General features: G+C 37.8%; 1 protein-coding gene across 2 annotated transcripts in view; it reads left to right on the forward strand.

Annotated features, from left to right (window-relative positions):
- The first annotated feature begins 679 nt into the window (after positions 1–679).
- LOC124802518 (xylulose kinase-like) overlaps positions 680–20,435 on the forward strand; it is a 131,688-nt gene continuing 111,932 nt past the window's right edge. The window contains exon 1 of one of the 2 annotated variants that reach the window (XM_047263358.1): positions 680–856. In XM_047263358.1, coding sequence (XP_047119314.1) covers positions 812–856 — 45 coding nt within the window. In that variant the 5' untranslated portion in view covers positions 680–811. Of the gene's footprint in view, positions 918–20,435 lie in introns of both variants that reach the window. The other variant, XM_047263359.1, reaches the window with a different exon arrangement.

Here is a 20,435-nt window from a genome sequence, read left to right on the forward strand (position 1 = left end):
ATTGGCGAAGTAAATAAATGTGTGCAAACTGCTGTTACTGAAGGTGCCTGCACAGACATCGGCGCATACAGATCGTTGCGTATGTACCGGACTTTTGACCCTGATGGGGCTTTGGGTACACTTCCTAAGTTCCTTCCTATATCACTGGCGGATTTTGTAGCATTACCTGTCGGTGGTAGGCGCTTTTATTTCTGCGTCTTGAAGACTGCGGTCCTGCCTCCTTTTTCATGCCATTGCTTGGTTAAGGTCTTTAGATAATTTGTGTAGAAGGCTTTGCAAATTGTGCTTCTGTTTTCCGTCAAATAACCACTAAAGAAAAAGTATACCCGACGAAAATTTTTCTTATCCTAAGTAAAAGTTTCCGAACGAGACTTATAGTAAAGCAATAACATTTAGAACATTTTAGAAACCGCGTGTGGACCGAAGGATAATTCGTATAAGTCGATAAAATATAGGTTAATGATGCCGTTTGTGTGTCATGCTATTAAGTTTGGCAATTTTATTAAATTTTTAAGATAAGTCTGTTTCCGCGTAAATCTTCAAGCAGAATAGCTCGAGAAATCTTTACTGAAAAAGGTCTTCGCAAGGTTCTTTCAAGAAACAGTTTTGAAGTTCGTCTTTTCAGTTATGCTAATCTGGACATGTGGGTTACATCACTCTGAACTATTGACACTGCATTAATCGCCTGCTTATCACTTTCATTCCGAATCCAGCTCCTGTAATAGTGGGGGAAGTAGTAATAAGTGGCTTAGTTGGTGCACAGCTGACGCCTACACGCACAGTTAGCGGCTGTGTACCAACAACGTCTGACATGGAGAATAACTCGTACCTGGGGATTGATTTAAGCACACAACAGGTGAACATTGGTTTCGAAATGGCTCATGTCTTTGGAAGTGGGTTCCTAATTAATATGCACGGTAAATGATATTTTATTGTGTTCACGGAGGTTTCTCACAACGTTGTTACGCGCACGACAATGTCATCTAATGTGGCATGTCAGACGAAAACACACAATCCCACGCAATTTTTATGGTTACATGACGAGGCTTGTTCGATATCGTGTAGTAAAATTGTAATAGGTTAGGTTGTCTTGGCACTTAATATAGTCCATTTTCGAATAATAAGCTTGTGGTGTTGTCATAGCGATTTCAGTAATATCCCAGTTTGTTTGGCAGAGGACAACTGTGGTAGTGTCATCAAAATGCGGTACCTTATATTAAATCATATCTGCATTAATTTGTCATTTTCATCTCGTTTGTGAACGAGTTCTTAGCAGATTTTTATTCACTTAATATGTGAATCCACCGTTTATTGGCAAAAAAAAAGACATAACACTAATGTTACGGTTTCTAAATACATGAATATTACGTATAGGCAATGCACGTCAGTGGACTACCATTATCAGCTTGCAGCCCCACATAAGAAAGCATTTATCAGTAATCCAAGATGCTGGAGAAATGTCCTTAAAGCAGACTATGATAGCTACTCGAGGCTGTTAAGGAATTTAATTTTGTGTATCATCCATGTTGTCATTTGTATGGCGCAGAACTGTGATGTGAGCTATAAATGTAAATAGTTAACATTTCGTGTAAGACTTTGAAATACACAAAAGAGGTGCAGATACAATATGTTATCAACAGAAGCACAAAATGTATCATTGAAAGTATATAGAAACACCTCTGAAGACCAGCTTAAAGAAAAAGCAAGTTACACAACAGAAGAATTTAAGACATACATGATATGTTCCTTTTACCTTTATTACTAATTCTATGTCATTCACCAGCCATTGCCAAACAAACAACATCAAGTTTGGAATAATATATAATACATAAAATGAATGAAATATTGCTGTTGGAACTACAATATTAAAATGGGTACTGTAAAAACAAAAAGAATAAGACAGTCAATACAGTACTAGAACACAGTGCAAGAACTAAGTCAGCATTGTTCCCAGGTCAGGGGCAAGCAGACTGCATCACATTTTAGTGATTATGTATTAAAATCGCTACTAAAACTAAGATAACAGACAAGAAGCATTGCCTAACACAAATGTTATAAACAATGATTATAAACAACCATTTGCAGCCCTTAGATGTTTACAGTTCGTGGATCTACATGTGATTGTATCATGTTGACCATTCTAAAATTCCACTTGGAGAGAAAAATTCATTTACAGAATATAGGCCTAGTGGATGTTGGTTGATATCAGTCTAGCTCTACAGGGCTGCTGAGGGAAATCTGTCCAATGTTTTACTTAGGCAAAAGCTTAGAATATCAGTGTTGGCATTAGTTAATGTCTCATAGTTGTGAATTTTTTGTCTCTTGCTGAAGGATCCTTGATTTTCTTTTATATAGACGAGAGAATTGAAAACATATTGGCTAAATATTGTGATTATTCCCATCCGCTTGAAAATGGGTCTACAGTGGTCAAATTTCTTGCTGGACGATGTTATCCTTACAGCCTTCTCTTGTAGGAGCAATATGTTTTTACTTCCAGTAGAGTGTTCCCACAACATCAATCAATATGTAATGTGGCTGTGGAACATTGCATAATATATTGTGATTAAGTACTGATCTGTTATCAGGAATTTGAGCATCCTGACAAGGTAAATTACTCTTGAGTGCTTAGAACACACACATGCAGTGTGTTTGGTCCACAGCAGCTTATTGTCAGTTGTGATTCCCAGGGGTTTGACATTATCAACATTTACTATGAGTCCACAGTCACTAAGACTGCATATTTCCTGGGCTCTATCTTCATTTAATTTCATTTTGTTTGTTTTGTACCACTTTTTGGCTACTTCAAACAAAAATCAGCATCCTTTAGTGCCTCAGATGAATTTCTACCCTTAGTCATTAATGTTGTATAATCTGCAAAAAAGCAGGGTAGAGCCATCACAACTTAAGTCATTGACAGGCATAAGAAAAGAGCAGAGGGCTAAGTATGGAGCCCTGTGGTACACCCTGTTCACATACCACTTCATGAGACAGTGCTCCTAGTAAGATGACAGAATCTCAAAAATGACACCGTTTATACCATAAGCTTTTAATTTTCCAGGAGTATCTTACCAGAGGTGCCATCAAATGCCTTGCTTAGATCTTAAAGAATTAAAGCCTTGCAGTTCTTTTCATCAAATGCTTCCATTATCTTTGTTATTACATCAAGCATTGCAGTAAATGTAGATTTCCCTCTTCTAAATCCTTGTTGTCTATCCAGGAAGTGGTTGCTGTCTTTGAAATAACATAGTGGCTGGGTTTTCATTATAATTTCCGTCACTTTTGCTATTATAGGAATTATAGAAATTGATGTCTAATTGGATGGATTGTTAGGATCACCTTTTATATACAATGGCACTGTCTTTGTTTTAAGAAGTCTGAAAAAGCACCGACCTCAAGTGAGTGGTTAATAACAGGAGCCAAAGGTTTAGCAATATCAGATACAGCACATGATTTTCCGTATGAATGTGTGCTAACAGAGTGTTTTTAAAACCTTTCTCGATTTTCACTATATGCTCTGGAAGCACTTCCACCTGTCCAAGGTGCAGCTATTGCTATTGCTAATGCTTATATTGTTTGTAATAACAATTTCTTAATCTAGTCCTTCAGCTGCATTATTCCCATCAACATCAGTAAAATATTTGTTAACAATCACCAGGACTGGGGTTGTGGGTCTGTTTCTGTGCTTGTTAAGTTCCCTAATTGCTTTGCAGGGTTTGGGAGCTTCAGAAATGAAGCAGACATTATGTGCCTTCTTGGCTACTTTTACTTCCTTTCTGTAGATGTGTGTAGCTTTCAGATAACAACAATGAAACATATCTTTTGCCCAGGCATATGTTGCTGTTGAACTTGGTCATTTATTTAGCAGCAGAACAACGTACTTTGTGTTCCAGCTTGGGGGTGTACTATGCTTTGTCTCTGTGTAAATCTTTTCTGTTTAGTAGTTTATCTATCTAAGGGATTCCTTATGGTTACTGATGGGGAACAGTTCTCTAGATTTATTTTGATGATCTGGAGATGCATTTAAAAATGTGAATAATTCTCTCCACACTCAGTGCTTACATGTTTCATTTATACATCTTGCCACAACTGCATGACTCCCACACTGCTATAAGTAATCTATAAATATGTACCTTCTGATGAAGGTAGATGGTTCAAAACTGGTAATGAGATAATAAAAACTGAAGAACAATGCCAAAGGTGACTGGATGCAGTAATTTTAAGAAACCCTTAAAATATTTAAAAGTGTCAGTTGGTCCCAATCCTATAACTTCAGACTGCCAGTCAATCCTGCAAGCACATTTTTGAAGATCTTTATTCCTTCTTCTGTTATAATTCTTGTACTGATGATCTAGTCAGAATACCACATAATGGCTTTTCTATGAAGATTCCTTTGACTGTTTAGATGGACAACTAACACATCATGATCTTGATCTGCTGTCAATGTGTCCACCACACATACTTTGTAGACGCTGGTGTGTTGTTTCTGAAGGCTATCAGAGAGACGTATCATGGTTGTGTTAGCAGCATGTTAAATAGTTACCTTCCTTTGTATTAATAACTCTTGTATATTTCTGAATCTAGTAACTGAGGTATTGATTATCTGTGTTTGACAAGTGAAACACTTGAGTAAAGACTATCACAGTTTGTGCTTATGTTGAGTTTCTTTGGTGTAGACCTACTCCAAAGGAATGAGTTTAACAGTCAGTATTATAGTTTCTTGTAAAATATTCTCTACAGGATTCAGGATTAATTATGTCGGAGATGCATAGGGCGACTGCTTTATGTGCTAAATGAAGATTTCCCTTTGGCAGTAAGGGTTATGTACACATCAGGAAAAAATGACAAAAGGCACAACAGGTGTTTTGCTGTAACTTGTCACTTATACATAAGTGCTAACTGTATGGCCAGCCATTTGCCCCTTCTCTTAAAGATATAATTATGCACTCTTTGTGTACATATATTTTGAGCAGTTTTTTCATTATATTATAATATCATTGTGAGATGATCCTTGGATAAATAAATAAGTGTAAAGTAAATCAAACTTAGCAAATAGGTGACCCGGGCCAACTTTGTATGTATATATTTTGTAGCTTGGAATGTAGCTGAAGCATCAATGCTGTCATTATTACGACAGATACATTAATGACATTCCATTGTAATATAAATGTTAAAATGAATGGATTACACACAGCACATTTGATAGAAGTACAAACAGAAAAAGTTGTATGTCTCTGTATTCAGTATAAGCTAAATAATATACAGTTAATATCATCAATAAAAATTGAGTTTGGTATGTTAAGTGATGCAACAATTAATATCTACACACAGAAATAAAAAGTTCAGCAAGCAGCAGGAATGTGTTTATATGCAGTTTAAAGTTGTTTCCCCATAAAAATGTCTCATATACTATAAATGAAATCTTGAACAGAAATAAGTACTTTAATTCATGTATCTGTAAATGAGCTATATCCCCAGTGCACAGTAGTTTACTCCCATCAGGTAGTACCAGGGAAGCCACCGAACGTAACAGATTACTGTCATGTGTCACAAGGTGTGACTCCACAAGACTCTGCAGAGAGTATTTTGTATTTAATCCAGGACACTGGCGAAGTCTGATGACCAAGAACTTTGCACCACCATCTCACCTTTTCTTGTTCACTAAAATACTGGGGTGTAAATATCTTCAGCCACAGTGATTTGAACTGGGTATCGCTGAGATGAGTACCATGATACTGGCATGTATTAGTGACTGTGCTTACAGAAACAGGAATTGTAATCCTGATATCCTGTACAACTGAAGTTTGTTTAGTGACTGTAATAGACATATTTTTATTCATTTCATATTCCTAAACATAGAGTTACAAATGCTTGTTTTTATGTAAAAATAGAAGTAGTTGGCTACTATTCATGGGTAGTTGAAAATTGGGTTGACTTTTGTCAGAAAACTGGAAGCTACTGGAGGTGGGTGTATCAGAGTATAATACCCTAAATAATGTATCTGAGAAACTGAAAGTACTCAAAGACTAAATCTTTCTGCAGACAAGGCATCTTAGATCAGCCTCCTTACCAAGATATATGAAATGTTGGCTAAAACTCACAGTTAACTAGAGGCAGTCCAACCTTCTGGCAATTCTGTGACAATCCAAGTTTCAACTTTTAGACATACACTTTGTGGCCAAGAAGACAGATAAAGCTACTGGTATAACTGACAATGTATGAAACACATATAACTTTTTTTTTCTTTTTTTTCTTTTTAAGAAGTTACATTATTCTCTATATAATCTGGAACAATAGACCTGCCAAGGCCATACCACATTGCAAAAAATGCTCTCAGTATTAGATTGTATTAATCAATTGTAGAGGAAAGATCCTCTACAGAAATCAGTGTGAATTCTGCAACTTGTGACCCACGAGATCCAGATGGCAGTAGATAGCGGCACCCAGGTTGGTGCCATATTCCTTAACTTTTGAAAGCAATTCAATCAAGTTCTGCACTTTCAGCTAGTGAGCAAAATATAAGCTTAAGTATGGCAGCAAAAGAACTGGCAAATAATAGATTTATTTCGAATAGGGAAAACAAATCAAAGTGCTACGATCAGTGATCAAATCTGAAACAGGCACTACAACTAAAGCCCATGATATTGCCAAAATCAAGGTAGGGGACAAAAGTACTGTAATTGTTGCTCAAATTTCAGAACTGTTCGATAAATTCTCTTTGAATGTAAACAGATAAAACATTGATGAGAAAATTACGCAGATACGTAAATTTCTTCAGCACTGAGGAATTTGAAGGTGAACTTTTCAGTGCATTCACCAAAACTACTGCAAAAGATGTAGGGAATGCTATACAAATACCAACAAAAGGGTTAAAGGCAGTCACTAAAATAATTGTGCAGCTACTATTCACAATAGTTAAACAGTCCTTTGAAGAAGGTTGTTTTCTAGATGCAATGAAGTACGCAATAGTGTTATTATTCTGTTGATGAATTTATTGAGTACAGCTTCACAGTCTGAACACAGGGATTGTATTACATGTATTATTTTATGTACATGTGTCGCTGTAACTTAAAAATGTAAAATATAATGTAAACTTTTGCATTTCTCTTAAAAAAGTGAAAAAAGTTTCTTTTGTAAACCTTGACATGTCTCCTGTACATCAAATCAAATGATTTGAAAATTGTACGTAATGAGATGAATAAATCACATATCACATAGATAAACTACTATTCAAAAAAGGGAGAAAAGGACATGTTGGGAACTATTGCCCTCTCTCTCTCCTCCTGCCACAGCCAAAAATTTTGGAAAAGGTTGTGACAATACAAATTCAAAATTTCTTACAAAAGTTTAATTTCAAGATGTCAGTATGGGTTTCAGAAATGCAAAAGCATATTATCTCCTACCAACCAGTTTGTACACAAAATTAGCTCCTCTCTAGACAACTCCCTGCAAGCACAGGAATTTTTTGTAACCTATGAAAGGCCTTTGATAGCGTGAACCACTGTTCGCAACTCTCTAAACTGGAAAAATATAGAATTAGGGCTACTGTATTAGAATGGTTTAAGTCCTTCCAAATGAACTGAAGACAGAGGATTACAACATCAAAGAGAGGAAATTATGCCTCAGAATGGAAAACCGTTTCAAAAGGAGTACACTAAGGTTCGGTTTTAGCATCATTCTGTTTCTGTTTTACGTAAATGAGCTACCGCTTAATGCTGAGTGTCACTTTGTTTTATTTGCAGACGACACATGCATAATCATTGAAACTAATAGTACTGACCAAATTCCTTAAACTGTTGTAGGTTCCATACAGACATTTGATATCTAATTTAATTTAAATGGGTTAAAATTAAACATGGAAATACCTCCATTAATGCAGTTTAAAACAAAAGAAGCAAAGTTATATGATATTCAAATCGATCTTAAAAGCCAGGATTTGCAGGAAGCTAACTGTGTGAAATTCCCTAGAATGCAATTAGATAAAAATTTATCATGGAACTAACATATACAGTACCTTGCAAATAAATTAAAGAGCCTAGCATTTGTAATGATGGTACGACAAAATGCTACCAGCATGAAAATAAGGAAAATAGTATATCACAGCTACTTTGATTCAGTAATAAGGTTTGGAATTACATTTTGGGATAGCTTGAACCACATATCTGTAATATTAAAACTTCTGTGGTCTTGCGGTAGCATTCTCGCTTTCCGCGCTTTGGGTCCCGGGTTTGATTCCTGGCAGGGTCAGGGATTTTTTCTGCCTCGTGATGACTGGGTGTTGTGTGTTCTTTATCATCATTTCATCATCATTGACTCATAAGTCACCGAAGTGGTGTCAACTAAAGAAGACTTGCAATACAGCGGTCGAACTTCCCCGCATGGGGCCTCACAGCCAACGATGCCATACAGTCATTTCATTTTGTTTTTTTCAAGTAACTATCATTAGAAATATTCACAATGTAAAGCAAAGAAAATCATGTGACCCGCTGTTAAAAAATGTGAGTATATTAAGTGTTCCCTCATTGTACACCTATGAACTGATTATCTTTGTACATAGTACCCCTGGTTCATTTGTAGCAAATTAATTTCAACATGGTCACACCACCAGAAATTGAAATAATTTTACACTGACCACCCACCATTTAGAACTCTATGCTCAACTCTGCAGTATATGGATATGAAAATTTACAGCAAAGGGAAAGGATAAAAATTGCTCACTATCAATTTAGACACATTTAAAAAACCTCGTCAGACTGGTTTGGAATCTTGCTATTCCATTGAAGAGTTCATGCCAAGACAATCTGAAAATTTTAGCATGAGAGAACACTTGCATAGCATTTTATAATACATTTTTTTTAAAGTCATGTTTTGTGTAGCAATTATATATTTAGTACAGGATATTATATTAATGATATTGTAAGGAAAATGGTGAATTAATTGTTGTGTTGTGGCAAGTTTCCTGTACACGAAGATGTGACTTGAAATTGTAAGTTATGAGACTATAAACTTCTTTTCAATTCTAACACTGGAAGCTTTGTGATTTGATTTAAGAGTTCTAGCTGTTAACTCGGTATGTTGTTCTTAATGGAGAGATATCATCAGGTGTATATGTAGCTCAGGGAATGTTACAGAACTGTTACTGTTAACAATATATGTAAATGACCAGTTAGATAACATTAGAAACTCTGTCAGGCTGTCTACATGGAAGTAATAGTGGAATGCAGGAAGCTCCACACTGATTGACTCAGTCATTTGTGCATTCATTCAGTGTGTTCCTTGGATTCTCCTAGTACAGAGACTGTTGAGTGATGTAGAATGAATGTAAACATAGGCTTCCCCGGCTATTGCCACAGTCAATAAAATTCTTCTGCGTTTGAGGCCGCATTGTCATCTAAAAAATTCCGACATTTCAGTGACGGTTGCAAGGAGCCTTCCTCAGGGTGTATAGACAACTGCTGAATGAGCACTAGTTTGGATACCTATATTCTGTGGAGGAGTGCTGTCATTGGATGTGAGGGTGAGGAGGAAGGGTATTAGGAGTTCATTTTATGGGTCTTTGCATTGCGTGTTGTCATTGGCGGAAATGGGCATTTCCAATTGGAGTTTCCTTTACTGCTTGCCATTGGTGGAAATTGGCGAATAGGAGACTAAGCGGTGACTACAGCGTAGCATTGTTTACTAACTGCCTAGTATCAACTACGCCGCTTCAGCACTCTGTGTACCCTCCACTGCTGTGGCCTACAGTGCGCCTGTTGCTCTGTGAGAACTGTCATTCCGCAAAGCTGTCACAACTGGCAGCCAAGACACTGGAAGTCGGTACCCGTCTTCTCTGTTCATATTGTTGGGTCGCTTGGCTATTTCTATAGCCTCTCTAATCTTCCTCCTCAAACTGTACGGCTGTTTCACCAGTACGCGAGCCTCTCGAAATTCGATCTTCATCCTGCACTGTTTCTGATGTTCTGCCACCGCTGATTTGTTAACTGAACAGGAGAGATATATCTGCCTCAAACAATACAACAAATCAGTGGTGACAGAACATCAGGAACAGTGCAGGATGATGATAGAATTTCGAGAGGACCGTGTACTGGCGAGACAGCTGTTTAGTTTGACGAAGAAGATTAGAGAGGCTATAGAAATAGCCAAGTGACCCGACAATATGAATAGAGAAGATGGGTAACGACTTGCAGCGTCTTGGCTCCCAGCAGTGACAGCTTTGCGGAAGGACAGTTCTTGCAGAGCAATAGACATGTGGTAGCTACAGCGGTGGAGGGTACACAGAGCGCAGACGCAGACTAGTCGATACTAGGCAGTTAGTAAACAACGCTAGACTGTAGTTGCCACGTAGTCTCCTATTTGCCGATTTCTAACAATGGCAAGCAGTAAAGGAAACTCCAATGGAAAACACCCATTTCCGCCAATGACAACACGCAATGCAAAGACCAATAAAATGAACTCCAAATTCCCTTCCTCCTCACCCTCACATCCAATGACAGCATTCCTCCATAAGTATCCAAACTAGTGCTCACTCAGCAGTTGGCAACACACCCTGAGGAAGGTGCCTAGCAACGGTCGCTGAAACATTGGAACTTTACAGAGTTTAGGTGGGAGCTGGTTGAATACCTTTCCCTCATATTACATAACTTCACTCTCAACCCCAGACGAGGAAGCAAGATCTACATGAAAATTATTTTGTTCAGATTCAGTGTTAGTCATTCAGCATTAGTACATACAATAGACTTCATCAGAACACTTAACATATTACAATTACATTGTTATGATCATATTGGGCATGTATTAAAATTCTTCTAATGAATAATATGGGTTGGCTAACAAGGAGCTCTGCAACTTTATGTTAAATGGTTTGCTTGGGGCATACTTTGGTTATTTGTTATAAATTTTTGAGCCATTGTAACTCCTCCTCACATGAAAGGTAAGTTGTAATTTGGCTGAGATGTAATGAGTCATGAGAGGAGTTATTATTTCACCCTGATCCCAGTTGTTGTTTCTTTCAGAGTTGTTTCTTTCAGAGTCAAAAAGTAACCTGCTTTTATTATTATTATTACTTATTTAATTACTGCTTTGATTTTATTATTATTACTGATTAAAGGAATTAGTTCTTTAGTATTCAGTCTCTCTGCTTTGATTTTATTATTATTACTGATTCAAGGAATTAGTTCTTTAGTATTCAGTCTCTCTAAGAAAAGAGCTTAGGTCTTTGAAATGAATAAAAAACCAAACAGATCTCACTAGACAATGTTTTCTGCTTCCTTCTTGAATGAAACCGGATCTGTTGTTACTTTCTGGGTTGGTAGCGACATGTCCCCAAGGATTATTCGATACATCTTCCTGTCTGTTATTCATAGATGATGACTGACACATTTTCAACTCATCTGACATGTGTGAAAAGTTCCTTTTCACTGTGTTAAGCTCTTCCAAAAATTTGTTTTGCATTACTTTCATTCCTTCAGTTACTATTCTTTCAATCTGAGGGATGTTGATTGTACCAGAACTTATTCCTTCCTCTACTTTCTTCTCAACTAAAGTGCTTACTGAAACTTCTTTGTCTTGTATCCATTGTTCTAATTTTTATTCATAAGCAGCATGTTTCTTGTTGATATTGTGTGCAATGAATTTCTCACACCCTGAAGCAATTTCAGTTACTACTGTTGACAAATTATATAATTTTTCATCTACTGATTGTTGTTTCTCAGTGACATCATTCATTTCTTTTCTCATCTGTTGTATATCTTCCTTCACAGGTAGTTGTTCTTGCTTCTGATTCACTTCAGCAACAGTTTTGTACAAGTCTAGAACTTACTTGGTAATTGTTTCATTCTTTATAGATAAAATTGCAGTTTTATTAGCTTCTTACAAATCCTTTATTTGTATCAATACTTCTTTAAGTTCTTTTCTTTATTTTCTTCCATGTTCTTCATACCTCGCACCATTAATTTTTGAAAATCTATTAGCATTCAGGCAATAGTATCTTCTACTACCCTCATTGGTACATTTTCTGTTTTGCATGAAGAGCCCACTTCTCTTGTAAATCTGTCCACAAAGGACATTTCTGACTGATCCAATGATGCAGGTCTTGCATCACCATGTTCAACTACCACATTCTGAGTCGATTCCATCTCAAAATTGTCTAAATCCTTTTGCTGCTCCATTTTGTATTTGGTACGGGTTTTAACCATTACACATCCACACAAAAATTAAAAAAGACACACCCTATATTTGCACAAAAGCACTAGACACCTTAGGTGAACTTTAGACACATGCAATGCAATAATCTGTAACACCCAAATTATTCACTTTGAAAATATGTTCATAGAAAGTCACTATACATCTCAAATAAATAAATACTATTCTACTTAAAACTACTAGGAAATTATTATCCTCAACCAATGAAAATCTACAGTTCTACTAATTCTGTCAGTTTGAGATTGTTATGATAAGGCACAGAAAGAGCATTGCCAAAGTCTTTTCTTGATCTTGCCTTTCAATGAGAAATGATGCTGGCAGTGCTCCACATTCATAGGATATCACCTCTCTCCAACAGGAAGTATTGGTTGTGGGAGGACATGAAACAAATCACACATTCATTAGTCTATTATAATAGTAATGCATACGCAAATGACAAAAACTTAACCTAAGATGCACATATTAATACTTTTTCATTGAAACTGATTAGGTTTCAAATTTATCTTTGTCATGATTACTTGTTGTCACTCAGAAAAATAAAGTTACCACAAGTCAAAATTCAGTAGATATTCAATTCTCATACCACTTCTAGACATCCTGTCACATAGGGTGCCATTGTAACTCCCTCTCACGTGAAAGGTAAATTGTTGTAATTTTACTGAGATGTAATGATCAATGAGAGGAGTCATTATTTCACCCTGAACCCAGTTATTGTCTGGAGATCTGTGTTGGAAACTTCCTTTCAGAGACAAAAATAGCCTCAATGAACTGCTTTTATTATTATTATTATTCAATTAATTACTGCTTTGATTTAATTATTATTACTGATTCAAGAAATTAGTTCTTTATTATTCAGTCTCTCTAAGAAAAGAGTTAAGATCTTTGAAATGAATAAAAAACCAAACAGATCCCACTAGACGATGTTTATGCTCAGCCGATTGTGCATGGTAGACTAGAGGTCTGCTGCTGCATACTGACTGTAAGCTGTACTCAATGCCAGTTGTCAAACTGTGTGCTAAATCTGGAGGAATCTTAGTCTATGTTAACTACGGTCCAATTCTCCTTTCCATGGAAGCCTGTCTGTCGAAGTGGATTTGTTTAAGAGTCTTTAAATTAATGACCATATAGGGTTTGCAGGTTCGAGCTTCCACAGTCCAAAGATATGTCTCGTAGGCATGCACAAATATTTGAAAATGTGAAACCATAAGATGGAGAATAATTTATGCAATACACAACTTGTTTATGCTGCCAAGATGGCAGTTTTGCAACAGAGCCTTCTCTATTAAACCATAATACATTCATCCATACTCATTAAGATCAGCAGCTAGACTATATCTTTTCACAATAGTTAATACTGAACCAAAGCTCTCTTAGCTCAAGGAATAGAGAGAGGTCAGCGATAATGCTGCTTTCTCGCAGTCAGTTGCACCAGAGTACGCTTCATATAATATCTTGTTCCGCCATGTATCTTTTGCTCTTGTATGACACGAACCACTACACCATGTGCATATTGCTGTTACTAGTTTTTGTTAATCTGTATCTAGATAAGATCAGAGAAGTACAGGTTCTTGTATTATTATCATGTGTCTGATTTGTTATAACTAAATTAGGTAATTCAGCAAGTATGTGATTAAAACTGTCAAGAATATACAAATTAACTACTGTTAAAATCTTATATTTGATGAACAAATGTTTACAATGTGCTCTGTTATATACATTGACCATTACTCTGCCATTTCCTAATTCACAAAAATTTCATATACTTTTTTGTATCTTGTATTCCAATTGTATGGATCACAGTTCAGCTGAAACAAGTTATTACTGTCAACAACAACAACAACAACCATTCAGGTGTAAATATAGTGGGAACTGAATGTAAAAGTTCCAGGATAATTAAAACTACTGCTGCAAGAAGTGCAGTTATCTGTTTTATAGAGAACTCTTGCTGCATGCTTCTCCCGAATAAATACTGTATTTACTTAGATTCACTGCCCCCAGAAAATAATTCTGTAAGACAACAGTGAATGAAAATATACAAAATAAACCAACTTTTTGTCTTTAAATGAATATGAGCATCAATCCTCAGTGCAGAATATGACTTGACCACAGACATAAGCAAATTAATATATTTTATATAAACAAGCAGAAAGACTCAATATTGACAGTTTTGTGAAGTACTTTTGAATACATTTTCTGAAAACTGTCTGAGCAGCTAGTTTCTGCCAAACTAGCTGCTCAGACAGTTTTCAGAAAATGTATTCAAAAGTACTTCACAAAACTGTCAATATTGAGTCTTTCTGCTTGTTTATATAAAATATATTAATTTGCTTATGTCTGTGGTCAAGTCATATTCTGCACTGAGGATTGATGCCATGGAAGTATCTTAGACCTTGTAGCTACAAACAGGCTAGACCTTATCGATGGCATCAGTATAGAGATGGGGATTAGTGATCATGATGGTGTCATACTGACTATGGCTACAAAAGTTAATAAATCAGTCAAGAAGGCTAGAAAGGTGCTTCTGGTACAAAGAGCAGATAAGCAGTAGTTAGCATCTCACTTAGACAATGGACTGACATCATTTAGTCCTTCTATGATGGATATACAGGAACTATGGACAAAGTTTACACAGATTGTAAATTGTGTTCTGTACAAAAGTGTATCTAATAATTGGATTAAGGACTGAAGAGACCCACTGCAGTTTAACAATGAAATCCAGAAAATGCTACAGATGCAAAGGCTGTTGCAGTATTGGTTCAAAAGGGAATATGCAAATGGCGACAGGCAAAGGTTAGTAGAGATTTGAGTATCAGTGAAAAGATCAATGCAAGAAGCATATAACAACTACCACTGTCATACCTTAACAAAAGATCTGACCAAGAACCTGAGAAAATTCTGGTCCTATGTAAAATCGCTAAGTGGGTCTAAGGCATGTCTCCGGTCCCTTGTTCGCCAACCTGGTGTGACAATAAAAGATAGGAAAACACAAGCCGAAGTTTTAAATTTTGCTTTTAAGAAATCTTTCATGCACAAGAATTGTACAAACATACCATCATTTGACTATTGCACAGAGTTCCATATGGATGACATAGTAATAAGAATTCCTGGTGCAGAGAAACAACAGAAAAAGTCGTAAACAAATAAATCCAGGAAAGAATCCCAATTCGGTTTTACAAAAAGTACTGTACGGCATTGGCCCCCTACTTAGCATACATTTATATTTATCATGAATCTCTTGCCCAGTGCAAAATCCCAAGAGACTGGAAAAAAAAAAAAAAATGAGAGGCTGGAAAGCTTATGTTCACAAATCTGCACAGTTTTAGAAAGCATCACTCATACAAAACTCAGCTTGCTCTTTTCTCACATAATCCTGTGAACTATGGGATGAAGGCCAACATACAGAGTCCATATTTCCAGTTTTACGAAAAGTGTTTGACATGGTGCTCCACTGCAGACTGTTAATGAAGCGTATGAGCACATGGTACAGGTTCCCAGATATGATGTTGCAGTGCATTTGTTATTGTCAATTGTGATGCAAAGTTCCTTCGGGCATGCGTGGAGGCAGTGGAATGACGACAATGCAAATTTGTGCTGGACTGGGACTCGGAACCAGATTTTCCGCTTTCGAGCGGTCGTCTTACCATTTGGCTACCCGAGCATGACTCATGGTCGGATCCAAACTTCCATGGTTGATGAAATGTGGAAGTTTTGGTCTGGCCGTGAGTCATGCTTGTGGACAGCCAAATGGTAAGGCGGCTGCTCACAATAAGCGGGAAGTCTGGGTTCGAGTCCCAGTCTGACACAGTTTTGCATTGTTGTCATCCCATTACGATGTAGCTGATGGTTATCCATATTCACAACTGCAAATACATTAAATGTGGTTTCCAGACATGTGACTTGAAAACTTCTTAAGCAATAGAACCCAGAATGCTGTCCTTGACAGCAAGTGTTCATTTTGTGTAAGGACCACAAAGATAACATATGAGAAATTAGGGTTCATGGGGGGGCACATAGATAGTCATTTTCCCCTTGATCTATTTGTGAGCGCAACAGTAAAGAAAATTTCTAGTCGTGGTATAGGGTACCCTCCATCATGCACCTTACAGTGGCTTGCCGAGTATGAATATGATGTAGATAGTTCAATTACACTGTTAACAGTTAGCCACTGAAAAGTAGTTCACCCATGGATTAGGTGGTTTACAGTACCCTTATTCAGCTGATCTTGAATGTTGCTTGTTAGTCTGTGACCTTTACAAAGTACAATTAATAGAGAGGATCCATAGAGGAGCAGCATGTTTTATCTACATCTCCTCCTATACTCCACAAACCACTGTGAGGTGAATGGCAGAAACAATTTCCCATTGTATCAGTTATTAGGATTTCTTCCTGTTCCATTCATTGGGAAATAACAATTGTTTGAATGCCTTTGTGTGTGAAGTAGCTATTCTAATTGTTGTATTCTTTTAGCTGCTTTTATGTCATCTTGTTGTCCCTGTAGAGCTGTACCATGGGCAGAAGGAGAGGGGTGGGTTGGTGTCCGGTATCCTCATTCTATAACACAACTGCACGCAATTAATAACTGAGTTCTTTATTCATAAACAAAGAGCTATTTAACTCAAAATGTTTCCGTATGCTGCGGTACAAGCTCTCTTCTGTATACTCCACGTAGCCTCAATGTTGTTGAAGTAGAAGTCTGCTATGTTCACTATAAGGTTACTATGTGCTGTCTGTCTCTGTGCTAAAGGCTAAGTCTATGACTCCACCTCAGTGACATGCGGGAACTACAAGGCAAACAGACTTCAACTAACTGGCTAAACTAGCCCTTTGGCCCGCAGCGGCGATCCTAAATACTGACGGCTGAGAGGGCGTTTGTGGCACGTTTCCAGTGAGTCTTGTCATTGGCCTTGATCGATCTCTCATAACCTCTGTGCTGCATGGTGTGCTGTCGCCAGCATATACCAGCGCGTTCCTCCCCCCAAAATGCCACACCAGTGTCATATAGTGAGGCTGTGAATGTCAACTGGGAGGGAGGCGGGATGCTGGGTGTGATGATGGCTGGGAACCGTGACTGTGGAGAACGGCAGCCTCCCAACCGTACCCCACCGTCTGGCTTGTGAGGCAAGAGATACGTCATCTGGAAAACTGCTGCAAGGGTAGGCGTCCAGACCTGAAGGCGTGTGCTGGGGTGATGACGGTGATGGGGACGGCGATGGTGGGTCCAAGTCCATGGGGTTGACAAGCAGGGATGTTCTGGGGTGCCCTGGTGGCACCAGCAGGTGGCTGCAAAGTCTGAGCAGTCCAGTGAAGGCATAAATCTGGTGGAAGAAAAGCAACAGAATCACAGGGCAATTAATGTGCGCGAATTTGGTTCTGGTGGCTGTGCTGCAAACCATCAGTACCTGCAATCAAATACATAAAAGAACCAATGTGTTCCTGGATCATGCCTCTTTCCCAGCACCCACAGTTGCCACAAACCCTGAAAAGAACAAGATCGGATGGCACAAAGCAATATTTGTGGACCACTGGCGACACTGGGTGCTGCAGTGGATGTAGCAAGTGTAGCAGCGCCCAGTGGCAGCAGCCATGCAGGAGTTCCACAGGTGATGGTCCATCTCATGGGTGGGAGTGACATGAGATGAGAAAGGGTTGCTGTGCCTGTTCCCGTGTGTAGGTGGTGCGAAGCATGGCCATCCAGTGCTTGAAAGTGTGAAAGTGTTGGACTGCAGGTGAAGTGGAGCACTTGTTAGGTGACAAATACCATTGCGTTCACAAAACTTTTCAAAGTCAAGTGAAGTGAACTGTGGTCTGTTGTCTGATCCAAGTACTTCTGGCAAACCTTCTATGAAAAATATTGAGGACAACACTTGAATGCTGCTACATGATGTGGTAGAGTTCATAGGCACTGCAAATATGAACTTGCTAAAAGAGTCTACCACTGTGAGCCAACGACTGTTCCAAAATGGTCCTGCAAAGTCTATGTGCACTCATTGCCATGGTGATTGAGTCTTAGACCAAGCTGCAAATGTCTGTGTGGGAGTAGGTTGGTTCTCCATGTATGCATCACACTGTGCCACCATCTGTTCAGTGTGGGTCCCCGTGCCCTGCCAAGTACAGTGCTGGCACGTTAACTATTTAGTGTGAACAATTCCTCAATGTCCTTAATGGAACAATCCCAGCACATCCTTTTGCAACACTTTTGGAATAAGGACATGGAATTGTCCATTGTCATTTTCAGCTAGAATCACACTTTGTTGAACTAAAAGATTATGCTGATGCGCAAAATGTTGGTGCACATCTGAGATCTGGATACTGTTCAATGAACAAGGCTATGACGTGTGAATATAATGAAACAAAATCTTGATGTTGACATCTGCTTCCATGGCCTGTGCTATTTTTCTGTAGTTCAAGGAAAAAGATTCCAGTAATTTAGAGTCCTGTGTATCAATATGACAACAAGATGCAGCAGATGCATCAAAATCAGAGTCTGGGCCAATCAGATGGCAAGATAGGGCATCTGCTTTGCCATGCTTTGCTGTAAATCTGTACATAATTTTCTACCGATACTGTGAAAGCAACAAAGCCCTGGGGTATGGGAAGGGGAAGCTGGCAAAGCTTATAGGTGACAGCATAGTGTGTGGTGGTGGGATCACTCATCGAAAAATTTCTGTAGTAGTTGGTATTAGAGCTGCACCTTTTTTAAATTGAAGTCAGCCGACAGGTATACCTGCTTAAAGGAAGTCCCTCTAACTAAGGGCTCACCTTTAGAGGACGTCATGTTTCCAAGTAGAGAAGGAGATGTTGACTCGAAATTATTGGTGTATCAGAGCACCACTTAAATAATTTGACAATTCAGAGGCTTCCTTTACCAGGATACAGATTAGCTGTCTGTTTTTCAAGGAGTTCCTTGCAGGGTGGGGGAGTGGCTACATATGTAAAAAACAGTGGTCCATTTGAGTCCATAGATGTATCACGGCGCTGCACTGAACAGATATTTGAATGTTGTGCAAGGGGAGGTGAATTTAGTGAAACTAAACTTCTAATTGTTGTTGTTTATAGGTCCCCTAACTCTGACTTCAGAGCATTTCTGCTCAAGCTAGAGAGGGTTCTTGATCTACTTTGTAGGAAGTACCAGAAATTAATTATATGTGGTAACTTCAATACAAATTTTGTATATGATGGTGCAAGAAAAAGGATGTTGGTAGATCTTATAAATTCATATGATCTGATGCAGACTGCGTTTCTTCCTACAAGGATGCAGGGGAACAGTAGCACAGCCATAGACAATATTTTTATTTGTTCTTCATTAGTAGATGGGTATTCTGTTAGTAAAAGAGTAAATGGCCTTTCAGACCGTGATGCACAAATTTTAACACTAAAAGACTTTTGTACTCAAACAAATATCACACATAATTACTAACTGTGTAGGAAAGTTAATCCAACAGCAACAGTGAGTTTTTTAAACCTTTTCAAGAAACAAGAGTGGCAGGATGTTTATAGTACCAATAACATAGATGATAAATTTAATGCTTTCCTTAACACATTTCTCATGCTCTTTGAGAGTTGCTTTCCATTAGAATGTTCTAAACGGGTTACTAGCAGTAATAGGCAACCCAGGTGGCTGACTATTGGGATAAGGATATCATGTAGAACAAAGCGGGAATTATATCAAAATGTTAGAAGTAGTCACAATCAAGCTACAGTAGCCCATTACAAACATTATTGTAAGATGCTTAAAAATGTTATTAGGAAGGCAAAGAGTATGTGGTATGCAAATAGAATTGCTAATTCACAGGATAAAATTAAAACCATGTGGTCAGTTGTGAAGGAAGTGGCTGGTCAGCAGCACAAGGTCAACGATATAAATTCAGTCCATAGTAAAAATATTTTTGTTAGTGATAAATCAGATATATGTACAGTATTTAACAATCATTTTCTGAGCATTGCTGGTGAATTAAATAAAAATTTGGTTTCTACAGGGAATCCTATAACTTTCTGGCAAATACTTTTCCGAGATTGATATCTGAAATATTCCTCTGCGATACAGACAACGAGGAGATTAAGTCAATAATTAAATCATTGAAGACTGGGGACTCTCATGGATATGATGGAGGGCCTAGCAGAATATTAAAGTACTGTGCTGTGCACGTAAGCCCTGTGTTTAACCACATTTGTAATTTTTTCTTTAGGAATCATCAGTTTCCTGAATGATTAAACCACTCAGTAGTAAAGCCACATTA

Source organism: Schistocerca piceifrons, chromosome 6, assembly GCF_021461385.2.
Source record: "Schistocerca piceifrons isolate TAMUIC-IGC-003096 chromosome 6, iqSchPice1.1, whole genome shotgun sequence".
NCBI lineage: Eukaryota > Metazoa > Arthropoda > Insecta > Orthoptera > Acrididae > Schistocerca > Schistocerca piceifrons.